Source organism: Anopheles coluzzii, chromosome 3 (assembly GCF_943734685.1).
Source record: "Anopheles coluzzii chromosome 3, AcolN3, whole genome shotgun sequence".
In the NCBI taxonomy this organism is placed as follows: domain Eukaryota; kingdom Metazoa; phylum Arthropoda; class Insecta; order Diptera; family Culicidae; genus Anopheles; species Anopheles coluzzii.
The window spans coordinates 49,386,376-49,413,849 of NC_064671.1; the positions used below are offsets into that span (position 1 = coordinate 49,386,376).

General features: G+C 38.3%; 3 protein-coding genes across 4 annotated transcripts in view; 2 read left to right on the forward strand and 1 right to left on the reverse strand.

Annotated features, from left to right (window-relative positions):
* LOC120955427 (60S ribosomal protein L24) overlaps nucleotides 1-27,474 on the forward strand; it is a 245,605-nt gene that overhangs the window by 131,459 nt on the left and 86,672 nt on the right. The window lies entirely within an intron of this gene.
* Nucleotides 479-1,676, reverse strand: LOC120957383 (uncharacterized). The gene is made up of 2 exons (XM_040379573.2): nucleotides 1,064-1,676; nucleotides 479-988 (listed from the first exon to the last, which is right to left on the reverse strand). Exons 1-2 carry the CDS (start codon nucleotides 1,137-1,139, stop codon nucleotides 540-542), a joined length of 525 nt encoding a protein of 174 aa, XP_040235507.2. The 5' UTR covers nucleotides 1,140-1,676; the 3' UTR covers nucleotides 479-539.
* LOC120956999 (S phase cyclin A-associated protein in the endoplasmic reticulum) lies at nucleotides 3,345-27,170 on the forward strand. 2 transcript variants are annotated; one of them, XM_040378896.2, is made up of 14 exons: nucleotides 3,345-3,475; nucleotides 3,673-3,828; nucleotides 3,933-4,117; nucleotides 4,182-4,383; nucleotides 4,447-6,465; nucleotides 6,537-7,947; nucleotides 8,063-8,186; nucleotides 8,351-8,496; nucleotides 20,651-20,796; nucleotides 20,879-20,968; nucleotides 21,430-21,521; nucleotides 23,827-23,991; nucleotides 25,663-25,815; nucleotides 26,210-27,170. In XM_040378896.2, exons 2-14 carry the CDS (start codon nucleotides 3,744-3,746, stop codon nucleotides 26,273-26,275), a joined length of 4,884 nt encoding a protein of 1,627 aa, XP_040234830.2. In that variant the 5' UTR covers nucleotides 3,345-3,475; nucleotides 3,673-3,743; the 3' UTR covers nucleotides 26,276-27,170. The 2 variants fall into 2 exon arrangements, with proteins under 2 accessions (XP_040234830.2, XP_040234829.2); XM_040378895.2 differs by having other exon boundaries at nucleotides 3,701-3,828.

The window sequence follows — 27,474 nt, forward strand, 5'->3', positions numbered from 1 at the left end:
AACACACAAAAATAGGTTAAAATGTGTTCAAATCTATGTTTTGCGTGTAGCATTAATCTGGCTTGTAAACAAAGTAGATAATTCGATTACTTCGGATGAAGCAAAAATGTCCCGCGAGCCGAGTAGCTCTGTTTGCAAAATTGAGCTACTTTTTTTCGCGCGCGACGTTGTTGCTGTATGTCTATTTGGACGGTTACGCGGATGCCACGGGAACGCATAAATCGCGTATTTCGGGAGCAGACTGTACATATTGCACCATTCAAATCGATTATTTGGGCACTATATTTACCTTGGTGGTGTGAAGATGACAGAAAACACTTCATTCGACCACGGCTTTATCAACAACACACAATGGCTACAACCGAAAGAAGGAACATAAATTGAGGGAGTTAAATATATGCAATAATTAAATCTGGGTAAAAGGTACATTGATCGATGTTCCTTATCTTTAAGTAGGATCACCATAACACGAATAAAATTAATTGTTTTACAATGAGAACCTTTAATATTTACATGTTACTCATATCATTGCGCAAGGATTAGATGAAAACATCGTCCACTGCCTCATCACATTCTTCTTCGTTATCTTGCTCATTTGATGAAACAGCCATTTCCACATTATAGTTCGAGTAAATGTTGTCGAGAGCGTCCTTGACCGCTTTCAGTTTAGTTATTTCGAATGAAATCAAATCAATTTGTTGTTTCATTTTGACCATTTGCTCTCCAAATCCAGGAACGACTGCTGAGTTACCATCTTTGCTTGTACAGTCGTAGCCATCATGTTGCTTGATGTTACCGCAATCCTTGATACAAGCGTAAGTAAGTGCAAGTATTTTGTTTAAATTAACCATATCCTTTTCGGACCATGGGTCAGTGCTTTGATGTTGCTGTGCTTTCAGGTTGTGTATTTTGAGTTGCTCCATCACGTTATTAATGTTACAGTAAACGGTGTCCCAGTGCGAATCTGTCGGCTCCTGTTCCACTGTTTCTGTAGAAGGAAAAGTCAACCCAAAATAACTTAACTAAATAGTGCAACATTTTTTAAATACGGACGACTTCTTACCATGGTACAATGCCTTCATTTTTTCTTTTAGTCGCTTCATATTAGCGAGCTGCTCGGAATATTTACATGAAGTCATTTTTCAGCACAAACTAGCGACTTTAAAAATATCAAACAAAACAAGGAAACCCGTTGGACTTGAAAACAGCATTTACTAAATTGACATTTCGACCCAAGTAACCGTTTTAACGAAATGGCTATAGAAACGGTTAAACTGTACGGTTATTATTCAACATACGCTTTTGTTGGGGACCGAGCCCATAAATGTGTTTGTAATTTTTGCGCATCAGGCGAGTATTGAATTTATTGATAGTAATGAAACTGCATTGTTATGTTTAAAAAAATTGCTTAATTGAATATGTTTGTTTGAACTACAGCTGTTTTGGTTATCGTTAATAGAGCACTGTTTGCTTCATTCGTTTAAAGAAAACTAATACAGGCGGTCCCCGAGATACACCCCAAATAGCCAAAATTGCTTAAGCAGCTAATTTTGGCATGCAAAAGATCGCTGCTTGAATTCGCCTTTTGCAGTAGATAAACAGCATCAAAGTTCCAGGTGGTCCTTCTAAATAGCGCCTAAGCAGCTTCCGTGTGCCACGGTGCCAGGGATTATTTTTCTTTGCATTTTATTTTCAAGCAAGGCGTCATCAGAGAAGTTTATACACGTTTTGTGTTTTTTATGTGCAGGTTTATTTTAAAACTCTAAAAGGTCTTGAGTTTCACATACTTTCACATAGTTTACTAAACATTCATAATCATTTCATTTAATATTCCCTTCTTCATTTAACTTATCTAATTTGTGCAGCAGCAATTAGATATTTGACGGCACCAGTCCTTTGACACTTTGACAAGAGCCACCTCGTACCGATTTCATGCATTAAAAAGCTATAAAGTTCCACGAAGTTCGGTACACCTTCTTAACAAGCCTTAAAGTTCCATCGTGAACCATACACATCAGGTCCCAAGCGCCACAGATTAAGCTTAAACGACTGGAAAATTGAATATCCATAGAAAAAATGAAAGCTCCACAGCTTCATTGGTTTGATCAATAGATGGCGTATTAAAACTGATTATTATATTGCTATCCTTTTCTTGCAATGTGTTTCGACAAGTTTCATCTTATCATGACCTAATATAGCCTTCTAACTTTCAGAGCAAAAATCTCTATGAATGGTCGTGTGGTCAGATACGCGGGTATCAACACCAACGACCATTACTCAAATCTCACTTGCTTCAGTGCTGGTGGTTTCCATTGGAGTTTAGTATTTAAACAATCGTATCGCCGTTCTAGTTCTAGCGATGCATAACTTCAATGCGAAACCATACAACAGTACAGAGGAAATGAGAAAGCTCTCCTCCAAGCGATGAAGCTCCACTGGTTGGGTATCCCACAAACAGATGGCGCCACCAGCTTTTTTTGCTATTTTTAGAATGCATGAGTCGTTTGCCGTCTGCTAAACGAAGTCTTTCTATATTCCGTTTAGGTAGAGTGCTTGAGTCGTTTAGAAGCCGTTTAGTGGTCGTTTAGTGGATTTGTGGCACTTGGGGTGAATCAGCCGCAAGGTTCCAGAGAGTACCAAGTGCTTGTTAAAAAGCGTCATAGTTCCGCAAAGTACTCCATATCTCTTAATCAGCCACAAAGTACGACATCGTAACGATTTTTCGTTAAATACCATCAAATCAGCTATAGAATTCGAGCTGGTTATTTTGGTTTTATAGCCGTTACAGTTCTAGCGATGCATAACTTCAATGCGAAACCATACAAGAGTATAGAACGAGTGAGAAAGCTCTCAAAGCGAGGAAAGCTCCACTGTGTGGCTATATCCCACCAACAGATGGCTCAACCAGCTTGTTTACTATTTTTAGAATGCATCAGTCGTTCACCGTCGGCTAAACGAAGTCTTTTAAGATTCTCTTTTAGATTGAGAGCTCGAGTCGTTTAGAATCCGTTTAGTGGTCGTTCGGTGGATTTGCGGTACTTGTGGAGATACGTTCATAAATTCGCCATTTTTGAATCAACAGAAGAATCGTGTCATGGAAACGCAAAAAGGTTCGTGAATCTTTTTTTGACGGTGGAACGGGAAAGATTAGCCATCAAACAATCGTTTCGTTGAGAGTTGCCATTTTGGTAGCTAAAAATCACTTATTATATTCATGTTAAATTTTCATTTTATTCAAAACATGCTTCCATGAAAATTACTCGCGTAGCTTGAGAATTGACTGTCATGAATTTAAAATACACTCGACTAATGTCAAACCATATGACCGATTGAGTCCGTGAATTGTTGTTGTTGTTGTTTTGTGTTACTTCGGCTCCTAACAAAAAAAAAGCCAAAGTGTGATCATTGTTGTGTTGTGTAAAGCAGTTCGAGTTTCACTGATTTCTAAATGGTTTTTACGTACCGCTTTAGTGAGGTATCATTTTTATGTAATTTTTAAATCAGTTACGTTTAGCTGCAATTCTTTTCGTGCAAATTTGATTGTAAAGAAAACGCGAAATTAAAACCAAGTGTGCTTTGAAGCAATGCTACCAAATTAGGCATTGTTTATGTGCGTTCTGAAGTATTCTTTGTTCGCGTTGGTGATGTGCTCAGCTGTTTGCCCGATTTAAGATTGGGCGGATATTATTTCTCATTACAGTTTAGCTAATAAAAGGAATGAAGGAAAGCCTCCTACAAGGGAAATGGATAATCGAAAGTTCTTCAATCAGGAAGGCAAGGAGGCGAAAAATTTCTACCACCTGTCGGATGATGGTGGGGAGCCGCAGAGTAAGTGATGGAAAAGTGGGGGTGTCATATATGTTCATCGAATACTGATGCTTAAGTGGTCTGTTATTATGGTTATTATACATTTCTATTTCTTTAACCAATAGGAACTCCTCCTAAGAGACCTCCGATTGGCGTAAGACCACGTTGTATACAGTCACATGTATCGCAACGTCAAAAATCGTTGTCGAAATCAGGACCCCGTGTACGTAGCGCTTCTACAGGACGTGATAAAAAATCCGAGCTACAGGCCCGGTACTGGGCCTTTTTGTTTGGCAACTTGGAGCGTTCGGTAAGTACCTATCATTGCTCGACGAAAATCGATCGTGACACTCGGTTTAACGCTGTAATTACAGGTCAACGAAATCTATTTAACCGTCGAATGCTACGAGAATTTATCCTCATGCAAGGAAGCAATATTGGTGTTGGAAAATTATATTCGGGATTTCAAAGCTCTTGCCGAATGGTTCAAGGTGTCCTGGGATTATGAGGCTACCCCATTACCGCAGCGTCCCCACTCATTGGCTTGGGAAGTGCGCAAAAGTAATCCCGTTCCACGTGAGTAAATAGTGTCAGCGTCAATCTTAAAAGCATATTTAGAATCTTTGTTTTCATGCTCAGGTGTCCGGAAACAACTCTCCAGTCCGGGGATGTCGGGTAAATCTAGTCCTAGTTTTTCTGGAAAAAATAGTCCATGTCCCGTAGTGGAAGAAACCGGGCGTGTAAGTTCTCCGAAGAAAACAAACTCGTCTACGGAGAGCCTGAGTAAACGATGTAGTTTGGCAAAGGCTTCCCGCCACGAAACAACGGAAACTTCAGCACCGTTGGAACAATCACTTACGCTGTGTGACAACGCAAGCGTCGAATCGTACGTGCTCAAACTAGATCAGTACACTCAAACTAATCTGGAAGACGAAAATCTTACTTTGGCGGAGTATTTGGAGAAGTACGATAAACAATTTTGTAACGGAACCATTACAGTTGATACTGATGGAGAAAGTAATCAAAAGGTGGAGAATAAGCCAAACATAGATGTTGGTCTGGAAGAGAAAAAGTTACCCGTTGCAAGCGATACAAAGAGCGAACAAATGACGGTCAAAAGTTTGACGAAGAATGTTCCGAGCGTGAATACTGCGAGTTTAAAATCTGGGAAAACGCAGACCAAAACACTAACGGTACCAAAATTGGTTGGAAGTCGCGGAAACGTTGTCCGACCCGGTCCAAATCAAGCCCTTGTTCGCAAATCAGCTACAGCAACGGGGTTGTCTCCTATGAATGTAAAAATGGCAGCATCACTACCCGTTAAAAGTGCAACAGTATCCAATATGTCATCGAACGTTTCCACTACAAAGCATAGAAATGGCATCAAGCAAACACATGTGTTGAAACCCGGTAGTGCGTCTCGAACCCAACCAGGTAACTACAATGTGCCAGGTGTTGCGTCACGACTGTCAGTTCGATCGAAAACCATGATAGAGGTTACTAGCCGCAGCAATCGTGTTTATGCCCCTGCGAATGGGGGTCGTAACGATTTACAGAGGCGATCGACGGCGAAGCTTTCATCCGCAGCGAATCATTCAAAAGAAGATATCTATAGCTCTACCTCGACGTTAAAAGCGTCAACCGATCGGTTGGGTTCGCGAAACTCGATTGTTTCCGGTAGCACGGGGAAACCTCCACACTCGCTTCAATCCAAAGCAGGTGATCGTCGTTCAGAGCCGAAATCTATGCCATCAAGCGATCAGACAAATAACGATGGGTGGTACACAGTTAAAACAAAACGGCGATCGAGTTTGCTTTGGGCCACGCGGTTCAATCAACCTACTGGTTATGCAAGCTTACCCACCTTGGCGCTATTGGATGAAAATACTAACAGTGAAGCGCAGTTGGAGAAAAATGATTCACAGGCACCAAAAGAAAACATGAACAATATCGAGGGCGACAACGAAATCGGTCATACGCAACGGGGATCTAAGCGGGCGGTGGAAAAGCCTGCGAAGCCAACACTGCAAGCAAGGGGGGCGGCACCGAAATTGAATGCACCGTTGGCACTAACAATGGCAGCTTCAAAGCCTGTGAAACAACAATCAACACAGCTCGTTAAACCGTCACCTGTCTCGTCAGATACGGGAGCAAAAAACCAGCAGTCAATGGCTCCATCCAGTCGTGTTACCGTATCGAGGCAGAAGTCTGACTTAACTGGCTTAAAGCTAAAAACATTACACAAAGAATTTTTACGTAATGAAAAACTGAAGTCCAAACATTTTGATCCACAAACCACTGCGGGCTTTATGGACATGAATCTTAAAAACGGTAATGAACGTAAGTGGCAGACCATAAGCTCGTCTGCGCAAGAAGGAGATAATCTCATTCATCTAAATATGGTTGATATGAACATACAAACAAACATAGCTACTACAGCAATTGATAGTTTGTACGCGACCTGTATGGACGAACGTTCGGAAATAATTTGCAATGGGAAAAAACGAGTTGCACAATACGTTGACATCGCCAGTCAATGCACCAGTGACGATCAGGAGGAGCAAGAGCGGGATGACTTGGAAAGCGATGAAGATCAGCGAAAGCTGTTGGAGGAACAGGAGAGTTTGGAAGCTCAAATACGGGAACTGGAAAATACAGGTAAGTTGCGCGTTTACTCTTTGCTATTGTCATATTGAATAGAAGTTGATACATTATGGTTCAAATTGTAGAAATTGATTTCGACACGGAGACAGATGAAACGGATTGTGAAGCGATTATAGACTTTGAGGACACGGATGCCACCGTGGAGAGTGGTAGCGAGCGACCGACTGATGTTACGGGTATCGAAGGTGAAAATGATGAAGACATTACGCTAGAAGCCCGATATGAACACGTGCTGGCTGGTATGAATTGGGTGGATCGAGCTCGAACGCTCGATACACTGAAAGCCATCGTGGCCCGCCATCCAGGCCGTGCGCAGCAGTTGCACGCCAAACTGTCAAGTCCCTCCAGAAGGCGTTCGTTACATGAAACGCTAAAAAAGTACCAGGCTAAGCAGACACGAGCCTTAGAGAAACGGCAAGCTTTGCAAAAAGAAAAGGCACTTAAAATTCAGCATCTCCTAGCGCGCGTTGAGGACGTGAAAGCGGCAAAACAGTGTTTGATAGAAAAGAAGCGACTGCGTATGGAAGAACGACTACAACGGGCGGCCGAGAATCGTTCACAATATTTGAAAGACAAAATTAAAAAAGCACATGACGAGGAAGAAAAGTTGAGAGAGATTGCTTTTATTAAAAACCTGGAGGCACAGAACAAGCGGCTAGACTTCTTAGAATCGTGCAAAGAGCAGGAAGTGCGTCTACAAGACCTTGAGACAGAACGGCAGAAGCGAGCTGAAGAAAAGGCTGCAAAGGAAGCTGCTGTTGAGCGACGACGGCAGGAAATCGAACAAGAACGTCAAAAGAAATTACAGCAAATGAGTGAAAATCGTCGAGAGCGTGAGAAGCGTGTAGGAAAAATGCAAGAACAGAAAGAACGGCAGCGCCAAGCATTGGCCAGGGAGAAGGCACGGGACCGGGAGGAACGATTGCTGGCCCTGCAACAACAAAAGCTGGCAACGGCAGAAGAATTGCAACGAAAAATTATTCAAAAGCAGCAAGAGTCTGCTCGCCGTCATGAAGAAAACATTGAACAGATCCGGCAAAGGGCTGTTGAAATGGCAACCATTCCTAGCCGTAGCGCTGACGAGTTAAGAAATGATGAGCAAGATGAGGAAAACTCTAGTGTAAGCGAAAGGGAAAGTTCCCACGGTGGTGGTGCAAGCATGGTGCCTAAAATTAACAAAAAAAGATTGAAGAAGTTGCGTCAAAAGTTGTCCACGGCGGCTGAAGAGTATCTCAGTGAACTTAATCCTTTGGCTCCGTCGATACGTAAACAGAGCCAGGTACCACGACTACTAGGCGCAATCGCAAAGGGTGGAAACGGAGTGCTGGGAGTGGAACGTCCGATCGGACAGCTTTTACGATTGATTGCAAAAGCAGAGGTAGCAGATTTTCAGTCACTATGGTTGTTAGATGGATTGGGTACGATTGCATCCGTCATAGAAAATGGTCTGTCTCCAGGAACGGATGTGTCAAAGAAGTAAGTATCGTTTTAACAATAGGCCATTGAAAACGATTAATTGTGTGAGCGTTGGATTCTTATGACGATGGAATGCAGGGGCAAAATCTCATAAATGTTTGTTCATTCTTTGCAGGGCTGTAGTGCTTTCTGTGCAATTGTATCGAAACGCTTGCACATTGTGTCCCCAAATTGCGCGTCATGCGGTATTAGGAAACTCTATTCTGGTGCTGTTGAATGCTTTGTTGCTTTCAATGAAGGTTAGTAAGGAAATTTACGCCATAGTTAATGTAAGCCATAATGTAGTATTTAACATAGTCCTATGCTACATTTAGCTTTACACATGACACTTTACACATCACATCGTGCGCGAGAGTATTAATGTTGGATTTCTTTTATTTTCCTTCCGTGTATTATTGTAAAGATCCCGGAAGAAAAAAATGCTCTATTCCCGGTGGAACTATCAACCGAGCTTATACTCGCATGTACTGTTGCACTTTTACCAACAAGTCCCTCGCCAAAGCAAGTGACACATCCAAAGGTTGCGGAACGAATGCCAGATCTTCTGAGGTAAGTTAAAAAATGGAAGACATATGCTATCGTTTGGGATCATTTCGATTAAAGGTGGCATTAAAAATCGTCAGATAATAGGTTGTTTTTGGTGCTATGCAATTAAATTGGATAACTTTTCCCAGTGGTTTAGGGTCCGTTTGAAGAAATTCATAAAGTTGCGGGTCAACCGAAACAAACTTTTTTATAATAGATCATTTATGTTTAATGAGTAGATTAGTGATGGGTCATATGATTTATTTAACGACTGGACTCGGAGTCGGGTGCGAGCCTATCGGAAACGATTCTGAAACGTGAAAATTGGTTGAATAAGTTGGTTCAAATGTAATCCATTTTAATTTTAAATTCACCATTTGTAGTTTCTCGATTGACCTTTTTAAACTATCTTGCGATTAAACCCTATTTTAGTTATTTCAATGGCATTCGCAATGAATGAATGAATAACGTCTGTATCCGATTTTTTTTTAATAAACGGAAACGGATTTTTTTAGGACATAAAAATACGATGTAAGTATGTACTGTGCAGTAACTAGTTTCTGCCCAGCCTCGATGACTTTTTTCTTGCTGCACTGTAATATCGTGGAGCATGTACAGCCGTTACACACGAGAGACAAGAGAAAAAACAGCGAACTACAATCTCAAAAAGACATACCAAATTCAAAGTGAATAAATTATAGATTGATTTTGTGTATAATTGTGTATCCTACTATTAGGTTTGTTCTGTTCCTTTAACGTGAAAATACAATTACGATCCAGGATTTTCACACCTATCACTGTTTATTTATTTTTAGAAGTATAAAATACGATTTACTCCTTTTGTCTTACTCATTTTTTTATTGGGACGAAAGGAACGGTCAAAGTAGTACCACATCAAGTGTTAACGATTGTTCAATGGTTTTCTTTTACATTGAGGGATAACATGTATTATTGTTAGCTTTCCATCCCATGGACAACAACTGTCCATGTACCACGATATTGTTAAATAGACGAACAAACTATCAACACTTACAAATGCTACCTAGTGTTTATGATGAGTTTATAGAAATTGTAAACTTCATATTTTAGCTAATTCAAATTTCTTTTTTTTTGTTGCGATTTTAGTTGTTATTTATTATACATCTAGTTTCTTTTCTTGATTTAACATGTACACGCAATCTCTTTGGTTTTGTCCAATATTCATCTTCTGTTCAAAGTGCAGATTCGTGGTAAAAATTGTGTGTGAGGGAGGTAGGAAAGGGGGAGGGGTTGACGGAAAATACGATACTTGAACCCACGACGGACATGTTGTTAAGATGTGTTACTTAACACCTGTACTACGGAACCGATCCTATAATGGCTTCACTCGTAAAGAAATATCTCATTGAACTATGTACAATTTGTGATTCTTGTCCTTGCCTTTTAACACAAAACAACTTTACTCTATGTCAGTGATGTCAAACTCGTTTTGGGTCGCGGGCCGGATTGGAGTTGAAAATGTTCCCGCGGGCCGTAGTTGAGCGGTGTTGGGTGAGTGGGTGAAGGGTTAGGCGGTGAATAAAGTTCTACCTTTTTATACTGAAATATATTATACCGCGAAAAATATTAAGGAATTATTCTTTGACCTAGAATCGTATATACATTTTTTCCTAGCCTTCTATACAACTTTTCATGACAAATACTCCCAACTTCCAATCTGCCTCATACAATTCACGCCTTTTTGTAGTGCTTGGTTATTCGTTTTAAAGATATCGGCCAGATTTTTGCAGAAGCCTAACTAAAGAGTACCCTCATCAGAGAAGTGAAGAAAGGTATTTCGATGTATGGTTTCCGAATTCTCCAGAAAGCCTCAAAATCAGAAAATGGCTAAAAATACGGGAAAATACGGGATTCCGACTTTGGAGAGCCGCCAGCAAACAAGAAATAAAACACATGGTATCAAAAACTATCAGTAACTTCACACTTCGTTAATCGAACTATTGAGACTGAATGTTGAGATCTTCTTCTTCCTCAGTAAATAAACATTAGTATACCCATTATTCCTGTCTCGTAATCAACAATGCACTCCAGTTTCATTCAAATAACTGCCAAAGTTCTGCGCGGGCCGTATGTTTGACATCTCTGCTCTATCTTATTTTGCAATTGGCAATACGAGATGAAACGCAATCTCTTGTAATTAGTGAAATTTTTCAAACTCTTCAATTGGCAACACATATATTTGTTGAGGGCCATGCAAACGTTACAGTATCTAATGGATTAATGTTTTAAATGTAAATCTTGTTTTGATAAGAACATATTTTTTTGCAAAATCAATTTTTTTATTAAAATTGGTAAAGTAATATAAATAGTTATTATTATTGTTTGCCATTTACTAAATCATCGTGCGGAGTTTGGAGTTTTTGTTTATATTCTTTCTATTTGGCGTAACGTCCTACGCGGACATGCGCCGGCCTATACAGGCTTTCGAGACTTAATTCATTACCACGCAGCCGGGTATAGTCAATCCTTGCCACGGGATTCTAGGTTTGAATCCATGACGGCATGTTATTGAGTCGTTCGAGTTAACGACTGTACCACGGGACCGCTCCCGAGCTTTTGTTTATATTTTTATGTATATCGGAAGTTAGGTGTTACAGGGTTTCTCTAGTCAACTCAAAACCATAAGCAAACAATTCAATCCCGTAAAATACATTTCAACAATAGCAATGGAAATTCAAATGATCTGTCATTGGTGGCTTTGTGTACGTTCGACAAACATTTGATAATGTTGAATTGGGATTTTACAAATTGGAAATGAAGCTTAAAGTGTTGGGTTGGATAGAGAAACCCTGTAAGCATAATAACAAGACACTAGAAGAAAACATAAGCACCTAAACAACAATATCAAACTACTACAACTCTGTAAAAGTCTTCACATTGAAAAATATGTAATGCCATACTTTCCTACACATTCTTTGAATCTATTTTCAGTTATCCTATTTGATATTATGTATTGAATTGCACTCATAAACCTTTGAATTATTTCAGATGTTTTGGATGATTTTAACTTTACTACTGTTGATCAATAAAAAGAGGTTGCTTTTATTTAATGACTGATGGAAGTGCATCAGTGCTCTTCAAATCAATTTCTTCAATCAGTTACGGTTACTTTACGGAACCAGCTGACAGTTTTATGCGATCGGAGGTCATGACGATCGGTGGGCAAAGGAAACTGCCCTTTCATCGCGTTCAATTTATGTTGCTTGTGAAATGATGTTTGTCGGAACGAGTCCGAGAGAGAGATAAAAAAAGAAAGAAGGTGAGGTGTATGTGCTCTCCATACCACCCCATTAAAGCGTGAAGCGATGAAAACATGTGTTAACATACACAAGCCCTCAAACCAGGCGCCGCCGTGTATTGATAATGGATGAGAATATGTTGAATTCTTTTTGTTCGCCTTTATGCATTTCTTTATGGTTAAATGCATAACATAGTTTTCGCACTAGAATTGCTGAAAGAGGTGCATTCGTTAATGGACAACTCATCGACAGCTCGAGTAAAAACACACTTTGAATGCAGTCTTACACGAAGAGATAAAATTGGGATGATTTGTAAAATATTTATATCACCGTTTCAGCGCTCATGATTAATGGAATGGATGCGCTATTGTTTATTTTTTATTAGTGTCATTCGTTTGCTTTATGCTTATTTCACTTAAAAAATGATAGCAATACAGCATTTTCGATCATAGTAAAACGTTTATTGGAATATGGATCCAAATCTATCAGTCTATTTTTTTTTACAAATTTTCATTTCGTATATGTTGTCTCATTTGTATGAGAAATAATAATAATAGTAATATTTTTTGTTTAATATGTGCTTCTTAATATTGCCATGCCAATGTGTGCACGAATTGTATAAAGTAGCAATTGAAAACCATGCAGTATTGAACTGTTGTGTGTTGTGTTTTGTACATGTTTATGTACAGAATAGCGTATTTCGTATATTGAGTTTGCTCCCTTAGAATGATACTTTGAGTTCATTTTTATCTAGGTTTCAGTATATAAGATTAAGTTCATGTAAAGAAATCTTTAAAACAGCAATGATCAAATAGATTTATTCTGATTTATAGTAATTCATAAATTGCGCTTTACGTCAATGCAGTCAATTAATTAATTTCAATAGGTGTTGTAACATGTTAATTATATCGTAGTTAAGCTGTCTTTAAAAAAAGATACACGGACTTGCTCTATTTCATTTGATGATGCCGTACTGATCTGTTGGTACATCTATATCACACGCACCAATGTAACCCTAAATCTCTAGAGCACGGATTTATTAAACCCCTTGAATAATAAGTGTAGTTAAGCAATCAGCCAGATGAACTGGGGGAAAAAGGGGACGGAACGGAACGGGTACTATTCTACGGTGAAGGCACAATTCTCTTGCTGGCCTCGCAATAGCTTCCGGTATCGAGGATTTTTTTACCCCATTCCGTGGATGCGTTTGATGTGTTCCTGCTCATCTTGTCTATTGTTTGCATATGTCGCGCTACCATCGGATATCGACTGTACAATTTTGCATATGTTTCAATTTATATGACTGTTTCTAAAATACAAAAAAATGGAAGGCCAACACATATAGCAGGTTTGAAGATCTGCTCAACTCAGGGGTGGTAAAATAAATATCGTTTGGCATAGGGTATGATAGGGTGAAATTATCATCTAATAACCAGTGCATGTCTCTATTTAGAATAACTGATAGTTTGTCACGCCCAAACGGGTGTGCCAACGGGGTGAAAAGGTGTTTTTTATTGATTTTTTCTGTGGGTTGTACAAAAATGTGATTTGTGTAATTGTAATAGTTTCAACGAAGGCGTTTGGCGGGTCTGCTTTTAATCTACGAATAATATTTTATATTAATTTCTCTTTTTTTTGCTCAGCAACTGACGCTATTTAATGCTTACTCTTTTTTAAGCTTATTGCGGTATCCGTGTCTGACTGATCATCCTTATCACAATAGTCTTTTCTTTATATAAAGGAATGGTGCAGCTGGAAATTACAGTTGACTACGGGAATATGGTCCCGATGGTAATTGTGCGCGTCTTTCCAAGAAACTGCTGGGGGCTACATTTCTTTAGTATTTGGTGTAATTTTTTAAAATGGATTTGTTACCGTTGAGTGCGGGATACAATTGTCAAATGCACAGCTTAACAACATGCTCGTGTTGGGATTGAATCTCCCATGAACCACCCGTTCGCAATATTTTGTTTATAATTTCCATACAAGTAGTCAACAAAAAGAGAGAGAGAGAGCTTCCATGCACACTACGCAAAAAGACACAGATAAGTCAAGTTCATTAGTGTTAGTAACGATTATTATCTTCTTCTTCTTCTTCTTCTTCTTCTTTCCTGTACCACTATTTGTGGTCTTCGCTTTCAGTGACTTATTGATTCCCCCCATAGCAGGATAGTTAGTTCTACGTATGGCGGCACGGTCCATTCGGGGCTTGAACCCATGACTATTGTTGTTAAGGCATTCGAGTTGACGACTGTACCATGAGACCGGCTTAACGGTTACTATCATTCACTGATAATTTGACGGTATAGTGGTAATAATTACGTTTATTTTATATGACGATAAGAGTTTAATTTTACTATAAATCTTGTTTATAGTTTGCGAATTAAAAATACACATCGTTTGGCGGATGAAACTTTACTTTTTAGTTATTTTTTAGGAAAGGTCAATTTTAAAGTCGTAAAGTCTTAAAAGTGTAAATTTCCATTTTCATGTTAATGCTACTTCTAATAAGTGTTTAGAATGTTCGATCCGTTTGAACCAAGTAAAATAATATTCAATGGTTTCAAGATGATTGTGACGATAAATGCGCCATCATAACATTAAATTATTAGTCCTTTTCATTAATCAATATTTATTAATTTCTTGGCCATTTGTTATGAATGAAAAAAATCTCTGCAAATCAAACATTGAGTTAAGAACGTTTGATTCCAAACATTACTTGACGTTCTTCAAATTTGGGTTCGCACGTTGAAGAGGGCTGAAAATGCCTGCCAATAATTTCCGAAATACGAACGCCTACTGGCCGTTCTAGCCGTTTTACCCCCGCTTGATGCTGTGCACGGTAGAGGTCATGCTGGGCTATGCTCATCGTATCGCCACAGTCCTCTTGTTTTGTTGGAGGGCTGGGATGGACCGCATGCTGCATAAATGGGGAAGTCCCGTCGTGCTTGTGCTTTGATTTTATTAACGCCCATTGCAAAAGTGCAAAACAAATGTCAATCTGGATAAAAAAGCGTGTAATGATTATTCACAACTGCACCAAAAAGGTTTGGGCAAACCTTTCTTGTGGTTGTATTTACGAGATTATGTCTTTATGTTTAGCCAATCGGGATGAATCAATTTATGACGTATAAATAAATGATCCATCAATGTTAGTTCACGTTAGTATCGTAGTTTTTACTGGCATTAGTGGGTGCATTCCCTTTAAAAGTGATGTTTTTTTTTCGGGCACTCTATCAAAACGATGTTTCCATGCATCACAGTATGACGCATGGCCAATCAAAAGAAGAGCCACCCGCTGGGTTTGTGTTCCCAGTAGCACCATATTATATGTTATCCTCTTGCTGTGGTCGTGGTTGCGGCTAGTGCCACTGCGACTACTTTAGCAGCATGCAGCTTTCCGTCGCACTCTTTGTGATCGTTTTTCCAATGCGAAGCATCTGCAGAACGGTTGTTTCATTTGCTTCCGTCATGATTTCACTGGCATTGAGGCTTGCGAATGAGGGAGAGATGCTGCTTCATCGATGGCGAGGACCCCCTGGGGAATCAGGCAATCTTTTATTCTCCCATTAGGAAACGATAATCACCTTTGTCGTTCGCTGCGCACATCGGGCAATGGGCCATCGCTGGTTGAATGGTGATGTTTTTATACCTTACTCACCGTTCTGAATCTAGGGATAGAGGCTCGTGTGGTTTAACGATACACAATCAAGATTTGGGCAGCGATGTGCCAAACGGAGCTGCTGATGATCATGTCGACGGCTTTATTGAAATTTGACACCTCTTGGCTAGTAGACCACACGCTGTGTCGTTGAATTTATGAAGCAAAACATTTCAAGTACATATCGGTGTTGATCGTCACGTTGTGCTGGAATAATCCCTGAATTAGTACGTATTGAATGATGTGCAAGATTCGGTACAGTACTCAAGCGATCATCATAAATTCTGTTTGGCAGTTCATGACGATATAATTGCGTACAGAATTGTAAGTGTACAATAGGTATTTTGGTTTACCTTTGATTTATTGAAATGACTGTGAATTTTGCCTAGAGATGAGGACGATCCACACAAGTAATTATGCATGATTTATGTACTCACGTTGCTGCTTATATTTAAACTGAATAATGTGAAAGTTAATGTGATTACTCGTTGATAAAGTTTTGTAGTGCAATCGTGTTTGTATACTAGAAGATCGGTGTCAGTTACTCAGCAATATTCGTGTCCAAAATAAAGAAAAGACATACATAAAATATGCTCTCACTTTGAAGCGGCAGAATAATGTTGTGGAATAGATTTTGTGTATGTTTGCTTTTAGTTAGCGCAACGCACCCGATAAGGATGATTCATTCGATATCATTTCGGTCGTACGGCACTACTAGGCCACGTGGACATCATTAGCATTCTAGCATGGCACCCACAAAAACCTACCGGGGCCAAACCTTGCGAGATGTGTTGAGTTCTTACGTCTACGCTCTGTTTACCGAGTATCCTTCCTGGGCGCAGTCGCTAGCCCTAGCAGCTAGGGCTGAATTCGTCCTCCAGGGAAAGCAGCGATGGCAGCGTTTGTGGAGGCTGTCTGTAGGGATGGATAGATTGTTGCTCGTTACGGTTACGGTACTATGCAAGTACGAGCACGTGGGCTAAGACCGGAGCTGTGCTGGAACGAACAACTGAACATCAGTTCAAATATTTGGCTTTATCTGGCCCGCTAATTGAAATTTCACAATTTTCAGCCCGTGAACACAATTCTATTTGCGGATGTTTTCTACCAGCCAATTTGGACATCTAGCCAGAATGAATATTTGCAGAGGTGTGTTGGTATAGGCTTATTATTCATTGAATATAAGATCAAGTCAGTGGCGCAAAAACAAACAACGAATGTTTTTGTAAAATTTTGTTTTGGCAGTTATTGTTAGGATTTGCGCCTAATATAGAATGAGTAGTTTGATTCAAACTATACTATCTTATAATTTGGTGTAGTTATTACTAATTTTCGTTATCATTACTAATTTTCGTTTAATTTAGCTTTAGGTGGTAGAATTTGTCATGTGTTCAACAGTTGTTGTGCCAAAGATGAAGAAAAGGGAAGATTTTATCGACTAAATTAAGTATTTGATATGATTCTGATAACCCTATTAGACAATAAATAGTATTGTTTCCTTTTTTTGTTATTTTTCCGTCATATCGTGATTCTGGTATGGAAATCGGAATTCGACATGTTTATTTTCAATCTACTCCGGACAGAATTTTTCTGTCAAGGTCGATAGAAGTATTTGAATTTATTGTTGGTGTTTGATAAAAACTACGTGGATGATAAACAATTTTTGATTGCTCTGGAAACCAATAAATTGGGTGAATAATGTGAAAACTGATGTAACAATTTATCATGTCTTATTACACGTACGACCGGCGTTGTGCGTTGTGTCAAAGCCTGAGTTTGATAGAAAAACACTAAACGAGGGTGACTTTCCATTGTCTAATCAGCATATTACTGAAGATTACAATTATAAAACATTTACATAACATGACTTGTAAAATTTGACCAAAAGGGAATTTTTATTGCATTTGACAATTGTTGTGAAATCAGTACAACTTTACTGAAAGAACTCAAATTAAAAAAAACTGCGTATCTCCGATTCCGCATATAAGAGATACCGAGTATCTCGGGGACTTCCATTTTATAATTCTCCTTACACAGTGGTCAACAAACTTTGTTACACTAAGAACTAAAATATATAAAAAATACCCGTAGAATTGTACTTAAAAGAAGCAATTTAATAGGTTCAGATTCATCATGTTTTAAAAGTTATAAGAACTATCTAGGCAACAAAGAGCCGCATGCGCCTCACGGGTCGTACTTTCATGAATAATATCTTAGCAGTACAATGACAGACGATGTACTTAAAATTAAGTTTTGATAATATTTACATTGCATTCTTAAAATAAAAAACAATTTTATAAATAGCCTACCTGAAGGCTTTTCTATTTTATTCAAAGCGCAATTATAATTGTTGTTCCATGTTTTGCATACTTTGAATGGAATTGAATTTAGTTTTTCATAGAAATATTACTTCCAACTTTTATTATTTAAATTGAGTTTGATGTACAAAAAAAACTCATATGATACTAAAATTCAGCTAACCAATCATTTTTCCTTTGTGTAATATATTTATTTATTTTGAATGGAAATGAGTTTAGTTTCTCATAGTTCGAACTTTGATTTTTTATTAATTAAACTGAGTTTTATTTACAAAACAACTCGTATGATACTAAAACATAGTTAACCAATCATTTATCCTTTGTGTGATATCTTTATTTATTTTGAAAAAGTTCTTAATTCCTTCAATTTTTTAAATGTTGAATGGCTCAACAAAAATGTTTCGGAAATAAAGAAAATATATATGTTGGACAATTATAGGATACAAGCGTTGCATCTTCATAGAATCAGAATAAATTATATCAACGTAATGAAACGTATACATTTAACGTAATGAAGCGATTTAGCAGAATATGTTAGAATTGAATCATGTTGAAAATTTGATATTTGAAAATATGTTACTTAGGATGACTACATTAATATTCATATTAATTAAGTCCAATATCCAATCCGATCAGATGGAAGGTTGTAAATGAACAAACACAAAATAACTCTGCAAATGAAAAGAAAACATTCGGGATGTACGAATGTCCGCAAATATAAAAGAAAAAATGTACGTGCATGTTTATATACTTGATCCAGCCGTTTTTTTAAAATAAGCAACAAAGTGGATTTAAGTTCGTATTCAAATTGCTAAGCGGATTATGAGAGTGGCTGTTAATTGAAATGAAACATTCAAATCGTTAGCTATGAATTTTGTTCTACGTTGACTTTTCATTCGTTAACATAAAACGTTGCTTGTTGATAACAGGTAGTATCTCAAAGGATCAAAATAAAAAACTGAATCCTTCGAGAAAAACTTTAATAACTTAATATATTCCAATCGTTTAGGAAGAGGATATAAACTGCTCTGTTAACCTCTGTTGAAAATACTCTGTTAACCAGAATATGTGCAATAATCAAAGTGTATGTATTAATTTATAGAGTAACTTCTATCAATTGTCAGTTGCCATTCCCAATTCAAATTCTTTGCTTCACTTGTTACATTATTAAAAACGTAAATAAGGTACCCTTTTTGTTTCCGGAAAACTGCTCTGTGGATTAAATAAAAAATGCAGCCTTGCCAGAACAGAGAAGAGAAAATATTACCCTTTACTAATACTATGGGTCGTCTTTTGCATACAAATTATGGGTTTGCTTAAATCCCAAACAAATCAAACGGCAGACGACCGTATGCTAAAAACTGACCGTGTGTACGAAAATCGCTGTTCGTAGGCTTGTATAATGGAAGATTAATGTTTGTCTTTGGTCAGCCTAGAAAAGAACACAGCAATTCTTTTATTTGAGCGAGTGAGAGTTCACTGGAACTGTGAGCATTGTTTGCGTTTGCAACCCTTTTCTGTGCTATAGTCAACAGGTCCTAATGAAGTGGTAATTTGGATTCGTTGTGCAAAGATGTTTGGGTGTTTATGTGCTTTTTTGCAGATCTGATCGGATGTGGCTGTTTATATCGTACCGTTACATTACCACATTAGCACATTTTGAGCCACTAAACAGATGAAGCATTTGGTCAAAGCTATACGACATTCTGCCATAGATACAGATCTCTGGTTAAAAGTTTCTATTTCATTTCAAGGGACATTTTGGAATTGGAACCCAGAATGAACGTGATGCAATTAATTTGCTACTGTTTGCTCCGATGCTAACATTATAGCATAGTATAGGTGCTTTACGATGTCCTACCGTTGCTTAAAGGATAGGAAATGAAAGACTCTTTTGATAACTAATTCTTATCAACTACGCGGCTTAGCGGGAATGGTGGGACTTGGCGAATGTGCAAATAAAGCTGTTTTTGTTTACCTATGTCATATGTTAATTCTTCACAACTCTGATTATACTGTTTGCAATCCTCTTGTTACACTTGATTGCAGCTGACAGCTACCCACGCTTGGCCCTTGGATGCTAGTAGGACGGGACAAAAAGGGTCTATGAGTGGTACGGTAGCGTCTGAGATAGTAAGGGATATGAGCGACAGCTACAAACAGCAACCCCTCGGTGCAATGTTAGTACATGGTGATATTTTTCCGCAGGATCTGTGTTTGCACTTTTCCTGCGTATTAGCCTGGCGCTGTCAAGTGTCAACTGTCAACTCGTGTGCGACTGAAGTTCTCGCTAACCCCTTGCCCCTTACGATGGGCTTCTGTGCATTATTGGTCCAGCGTATCTGTTTTCGCTTGGTGTTGTTGGAGGCAGTATGGTACGTTAGAACAGATTCCGATTAAATCCTCATTGTCGGCCACTCCTTGCCACATTGTAGTATGTAACAAATTGTATGGGGAAAAAATGGACTAGATTTGTTTTGATGATACATTTGCCTTCCTCTTCTGGGCCATTTCCCAATATCAATTCGATTGTGTAATAGCGTAAGGGAGCGGGCAATCAAACGTGGGTATTATAAAGCTGTTAGAAAAGGGTCCACAAAGCAGTTTAAAGAACAACAAAAAAATTAAAAAAAAATACTGAAGGGTGAGTATTTAGTGATGTGGATTATAGCCATGTGGATTATAGTGCTGCTCGGAATATGTGTATGGATATGAAGCAATATGTTAATGTTTTAATACTAGTGTTGAGTGCCATTATTATCAAGATCTTTTGGATGTTTTTAATATTAAAAAAAAATATGTAAAAACTTCAAAACGTTCATTTGCTATGTTTGGTTCATAAAGATCAGTCAAGCTTTTTATTATGTACGTAAAATTAACTTAGAGACTATATTTTCTTTTCTATTTATTCATATTTACAGCTACATCGTATGCATTGGATTGGTGGAGAGCTTGGTAAAGCGAATCGATAAGGTACATGAATCGATCGAAAATCAAACAAGCCTTGTGCTTTCACTACTTGCTTCATTAGGTCTGCTAACAAAGTTGGTTGAAATATGTCCGAAAGGTGTGTAATATTAATAACAATAGTAATTATGCGAAATCAAAACACAAACGCCTATATCAAAAAAAGTTGTGCATTTTTACAGGTCCTGATGTTACCAAATTGTTGCTGACGGCACAGTCTACGGAGCTGTTCGGAACGATCTCTTTACTTTATGCCGCCGTTGTTCCAATTGGTAAGCTAATAACAAAACGAAACAAAACAGAAAACAGTGGAATATAAGAGTAGCAAAACAGAAGCATCGAACGTGACATTTGGTTCATACAGGCAATTTTGACGTATTTGTGGAAACACTTCCTTGTGAAGTCGATAGTTTTGTTATTGACGGTTGTAATATCGTAGAACAATTCTAGGATAAGATTTGTTGTGCGTACCATAAAAGGGTGTGTTCATCATATTCTACATAACTTGTGATACTGACGGTAGCTGGTACCGGAAATGACTGTATTTAATTAGTAGATTAATCTAAACGTCACGAACTATAAACATTCCGCCAGTGTGTGGTTGATGATTTTGCCGCTTGTTCATTCAAGAAAAACTTTAACAGCATCTTCCCGTCAGAATCATTGCCCTTGCTGGATTTGGGTTGGTTCACATCGTATTCAATCGTTGCTTTGCACTTTTCTCATTTCACAGGTGAAAGCATTCCTCCCAGAACGACTTCCTTGGCGGCGGCTACTTTTAATCTTCTGGTGACCTTTGCCAACCTGAACGTTGAGACGTACCAGGTAAGTAATCGCGGCTCATAAACGATAGGAGGCTTGTGCTTCATTTCGTTTCGGTTTAGTTTTATGGTGTGCTTTAACTATTTCCGCCTTATTTGATTGTTGAGTACGTACAGTAGTGATTATAAGATGACTGTGCGAGGTGTTTGTTTGTTGGATTGAAGGGGCTGTGTTGGATTTGGTTCAGTAGCTTGCCACATTAGTTACTATAGTCTGAAATGGCTAGAACCATCTTTGCGTGATAAACCACGACAACACGATAAAATTCACATATTTTTTAGAATGTATGAATTATAGTAGACCTACAATAAAGGTTTTATTTTAACATATTCGAAGATTTCACGACAGCGGTTCATAGCATGACATCGTAATATAATTGCTTATTATGTTTGACTATGCGGCGTTTTCTTTTACCAACAGAATCTGGTGATCAAAGCCACAATAACTAGTTACATTTTATGTCTGTCTTTTGCTTCCTGTAAGTAATAAGAATAATCGTTATCAAGCGAAATGGTATAAGGAAATTGCACTTATAAAGCTTCTATATATTGCTACTATTAATGCCAAACTATTAATTCGAAATGCCAAACGTAAACACACACTTGAAACAACACATAAGTTAATAATGGATGATTTCATGGATCGAAGTGTATTCTCCTACAAGCTCGGGCGTGCTTTGGATCCCTTTTGGGACATTGCTCGTTATTAAGGATTGAAGTTGTACGTTGTAAATCGTTGTAAAACATATCTAGCAAGGTTTGCAGTAAATTCTTATTTTTAAATCGTCACGCAAAACATCTATTACAAAAGGTATCGCACAAACATCATTTACTTTAACAGTTTTATTTACAAAAACTGTTTATTCATAATCATAATATAGTTATGAGTTACATTTTACTTAAGTTTACATGGTTTATATGTATCATGTTTCACTTATTTCACCAAATTTCACTAAAGCTCAAAAGTAGTAATCATCTTGATAATAGTACAGTTTTACACTATTACACTATCTATTCATTCTATTGTTGATAAAACTTCAAGGGACATGTATATAGTTCTGTGAAATTCCCTGGAAGATCGTCACACTGTAGAGGAGAGTAGTTAATTAGTGTACTTTCCCTGGATTGAAAATATTTGATGTCTTGAGTTGTGTAAGATTTGATTGGAATTTGGGTTTCGGCACGGTTCGGTAACACTCGAGCTACGAGTGAAGACGTTTTTCGGATTGAACGGTAAATACTTTTCATCCCTTCTTGGTTGTTTATCCAACAACAACAAGCAAACTCCATCTTCATCACCTCGATGATGAAGTACGGGAAGCTTTAAGCAAGCGCACTTCATGTGAATTGGCTTGTTTCTTAGCATGTGATTTTGGTTGGCTGAAAAATGAAGCAGCACTAGTTTGAAGATTCGTGATGATCGCATTGATACACCAATGCTCTTTTGAATCACTCTGACATGATCCGGTAAAATAACAGCATATCTCGTGGTACAGTCGTGAACTCGAACGTATCAATATCATGCCTGTTTATGGGTTCAAGCCTAGAATGAACTACTGGCTATATCCAGATACATGGTACTGAATAAGTATCGAAATCCTGTATATAGGACGGCTTGTCAAAATAGGTACAAATAGGAAAAAGTGTCAGTGGTGAATGTAAATAAAAAAATTAAATATTTTTCTAATTATCAAATAACAAATGAAATAGTCAACAACAAACACGCGAACATAGTGACAATCTCCAAAACTAATAACATTGTATACATATTCTATCACTCTAACGTTGTATTATTTCAAATGTTATACAAAATTCTCATGTTTGTATTTATTTTTAACTTAGGGTTATTAGGGTTTATTAAGAATGTTTAACTGTTTGTAAATAATATTTGAATTCGTACCATATTGTCAGTAACTGTTTTGAAATCAATAACCTAGGGTAATAATTTTAAATTAAGTAAATAGTAAAAAATGTGTGAGAAAAGTTCATAAAACCCTCCCAAGCCTTGTAAATTGCAGCAGATAAGGTACATGAGGGCTGCTGGGCCCGTGATACAGTCTTCAATTTGCCAGACTTATCGTATCGAGTATTTTGGGAACAACATGTACACACAATGAAAAGCTAGTGTTTAATTTTATTTGGGATTTTAGTAACATACTGATATATTTGTATTAACTCTAGTATTCTAGAAATTAAGTATCCTATGGTCGATACAGTATAGTTTCCAAAAACAACGACTGTTGTATGTCATTTATGAAATGCATTTGTGGCTAATCAATGTTTACTGTTATTTCTCTGATATATTGCAGGCAGTATTAATAGAGGAAAATCTTTCACTAAAGTTCCTAGACGTCATCAGTATACTATTGCAGTACTGTGTCCCAAAGGCGGACGTAAAAAGTGAAACACAGACTGTGATAATCGACTTAATAGCAACGCTAGGTTTCTTTTGTGCCAACAATAAAATCAATCAGGTAAGAAAGTCATAATCTTGGGTTTGAATACTTTTCTAAGTTCATTTACATAGCGAGTCGAGGAGTAAAGGCAAGCTGCCGCGTTATGGCCATGGCGCCATTTTGGATCCGCTCGGCGTCTGGTATTGGCGATGCTTGCACGATTCAGCTGGTTTGATGCTTTATTTTTCGGAGCCGAAAAAGCGAAACAATGCCAAGCAGATTCCACAAACAGGGAAGAATAATCAACTGGTGCTGCTAGCAGGGCCATCTCCTGTCTTGGGCGGCGTGCACCTTTCAGCCATTGCCTTTCCATTAGCCTTTTAGGTGGCGCAATAATTTTCTTGATCTAAATTACTTTTATGACTTGTGGATTTCTCCTTCGCGCAGTCTTGTGCATTCTCTTCGGTCTAATCTAACTCTTACATATCTATATGTATGTATAGTTTATGTTTTCCGCTATCCATCGAGCGTTGCCATTGGCCCTTTCGTCGTGCGCTCCTTTTCCTTTGTCTTCTTGCGCTTAGCGTGGTTACGGGCACCCTCATCGCTGGGTTCTTAGCTATAAGAAGTCATATTTGCCCCCTATCGCTTTGTTCCATCGTGCTCTCTCGCTGTAAGGAAGAGGGTACATTCACGCTAACTTGCATTCCCGGCGAAGCAAGTGCCTCATGATATCCGCGGTGAATGTCTTCGTGTGTTCTTTTCACGGAATTCCATATTCTGACGTTCGCACCATACGGACGCCATTGCAAGCTACTAGGCGGCTTCTCTGTTCTCCAGCCCCATCAGTAAAGCTCAGATGTGAGAGCCAGTCAGTGGAGATTGTACGTAAAAGATCGTAACAAAACGTATTATTATCGGCAGTTTGCCTTTTTGCTCTTCCGCCAAGTAACGGACAGCTAGTTTGGTGTTTGTTCGTTTTGCTACGTTGTAGCTAGCAGCAGACCATTGCGACTTGATCGATGTGCTCGTATACTTCAACGATCAGCTCAGCGAGTCGCAAATGACGTCGAATGATGAATAGGTAAATGTGTTCGATAAGTCAAAATTTGGGAGTGAACTAAATTAATTAAAGTTGGTATATTGAAATGTATGTTTTTTTATTTAACTCGTTTTAAGATTATAAGTGAACTTTCCTTAAAGTAAAAATAAAATTAGGTTTTTGTTGAGGATGTTTACAGCTGTCAGACGTTCGTCTGTTCGTGCGAGTCGCCCTTTTTTATGTCCTCTTTTCATATCTTCTTCTGTTGCCATTGCTTATTACAAGGTACAAGGTTTACAGAACTGCCAAGTCAGTTGTCACTGGTTTGCGCACCGTCATTGTACTGATTCCTACTCGCTGATAAGTGCCAACAACCTGTAAAGACGATGAAAATATTTACGTGTTTTCTTGTTGAAACACTACAGACACTGTAATTTGGTAAATTTGCCGCCCACTGTCAGACGAAGGCTTAAAATTGCTTATCTAAATTATCGTTGCGATGATGATGTATCCTTTTCTAAGCGACAGGAAGCCACAATGTGTTGAGGTAGGGTAATGTAGACTCTATGAATCAATGTGGAAATAAAAGATTCTAGATCGTATGGTCACCATTGATTCGTCCCAAAAGTAATCAAGTTTTTCGTTTGATTAAATGTAATAGTTATACAAATAATATAACTTTCATGGGAATCTTTTAACGTTTGCAGGATTTATTAACGTCGGATCAGTACTTGTGCGTAATTAAAAATTTCGCCAAACTACCCAAGCAATTCGACGTATTAACGTATCCAACGTTGGTTACGATCATTCATGACAATCCAAGTGCCAGAGCCGTGGTCAGCAGAGATTTCAATGTGGAGGTAAGTTTTTTGCGTGTTTGTTAAGTATCAATGTTTTAATGTAAAATCTTTGCGCTGGGCATAAACAACACACTTTAATCCAATGTCGCCATCGTAAAACTTTGGGTTTTTTTTGCAATCGTTCAAATTTTATCAGATTTTGTTCGTCAAAGTGTGTATTATAGCCTCACGAGAAGCGTATTGCGTTCAGCTCGCTCAACACTGTTTTAGTTGTTGTTTTGTTTTATTTGCTTTGACGATGACGCGCCTACAGTAGATGTTGGCGTTCAGATGCATGAAAATGTTAAATCAACTAATTTCTCACTTCTTTTAATGTCTTTTTTCATGTTATGGTTTTAATGAAATGTGGTTACGTTGTGATATTTTGCGAACGGCACAACGTCCTTCACAACAGCTGCTGGATGAATTTAGAGGGTCCGATATGGCAAAGAAGAATCGTATTATATCCCTCCTTATGTAGTGTGATTCAAAGATCTGAAAGAGTTTATAAAAGTTGGCGATGAGCGAAGAAGAAACGTGCAAACAAAAATGTTCCAGCTAACGCGTTTGGTGAAGGTCCGTAGAGGCATAAAATTGTAACGGGCAGCTAACTAATTTGGCTATCGCGCTTAAGTAAAAGCCGCTCGCGAACGGTGTTCTTAACGGTTGGAGGAGGGAGCATTGTGTACGATTCGTTAACGGTGGTTAACGCACGCTAAAACCAGCGAAGTGATCCTTCTTTGAGTGTGACTGGTCCCCATCGTTAAACGGTACCCATCAGCGACGTCAATCAGTATCAAAGCACTGAACATTGTGCGATTTCACGACTCTTAAAAAGTACTGAGACAAAGATGGATCGACAACAAAAAAAAACAAACGCATCCAACATAACCGCTGCGTTTCAAGAGACGAACCACAATGCAAAGAGGTAAATGTTTGCCAGTGAAGAATAATAGTTGCACGAACCCCTCACGTCAGGCCAAATATCATATGCCTGCATCATATCGCACAATAAGTACCATAGTGTACTAAAATGGTACCATTACCCGCAGCAGCACCCCTTACAATACATTACTATTCTGTGATTAATCCTTAGATTGTAATTGCAACACAAACGAAATAAATGAACACTCCACTAATCGAACAGAGCAGAGTAATTAGAGATAGCAGCTACGTCCGGAATATTTTCCAAAGGATGCAGCATGCAGCGAAGGGTCACAATTGAGTAGAGCAGAGGTATTTAATTTCCAGTCAGTTCTGTGAAACAGTGTAGGAAACTTTATTGTCTTTTGTGGTTAAAAAATTAAAACAAGATGAAAGCTTTGGTGCATCATAAAGAAACAACAATAAACTAATCGCTTTTGTACTTACATAAATATGAGATGTTAATTTGTAAATTCATGGAAAGAAATAGTTCCCGCAACAACTCTCAGTTGCAATATGGATGCAATTTTCTAAGACCACCGAGTAATTACTATAGCTTGTTCAAGCAATTTGTGTATCATATCTGGGAAACAACAATTGCTCAGTGATAGCATCTGCAAAGCCCCTGTAATATGATTGCTTTTGAGCGTTGGGACCGTCGGGTGATGTGGTTCATCATAAAAAAGGAATTGGATTTTTAAATATTGATGCTGTACTATCTGAAGGCCAAATGCGTTCTCATCTCATTTGACCACT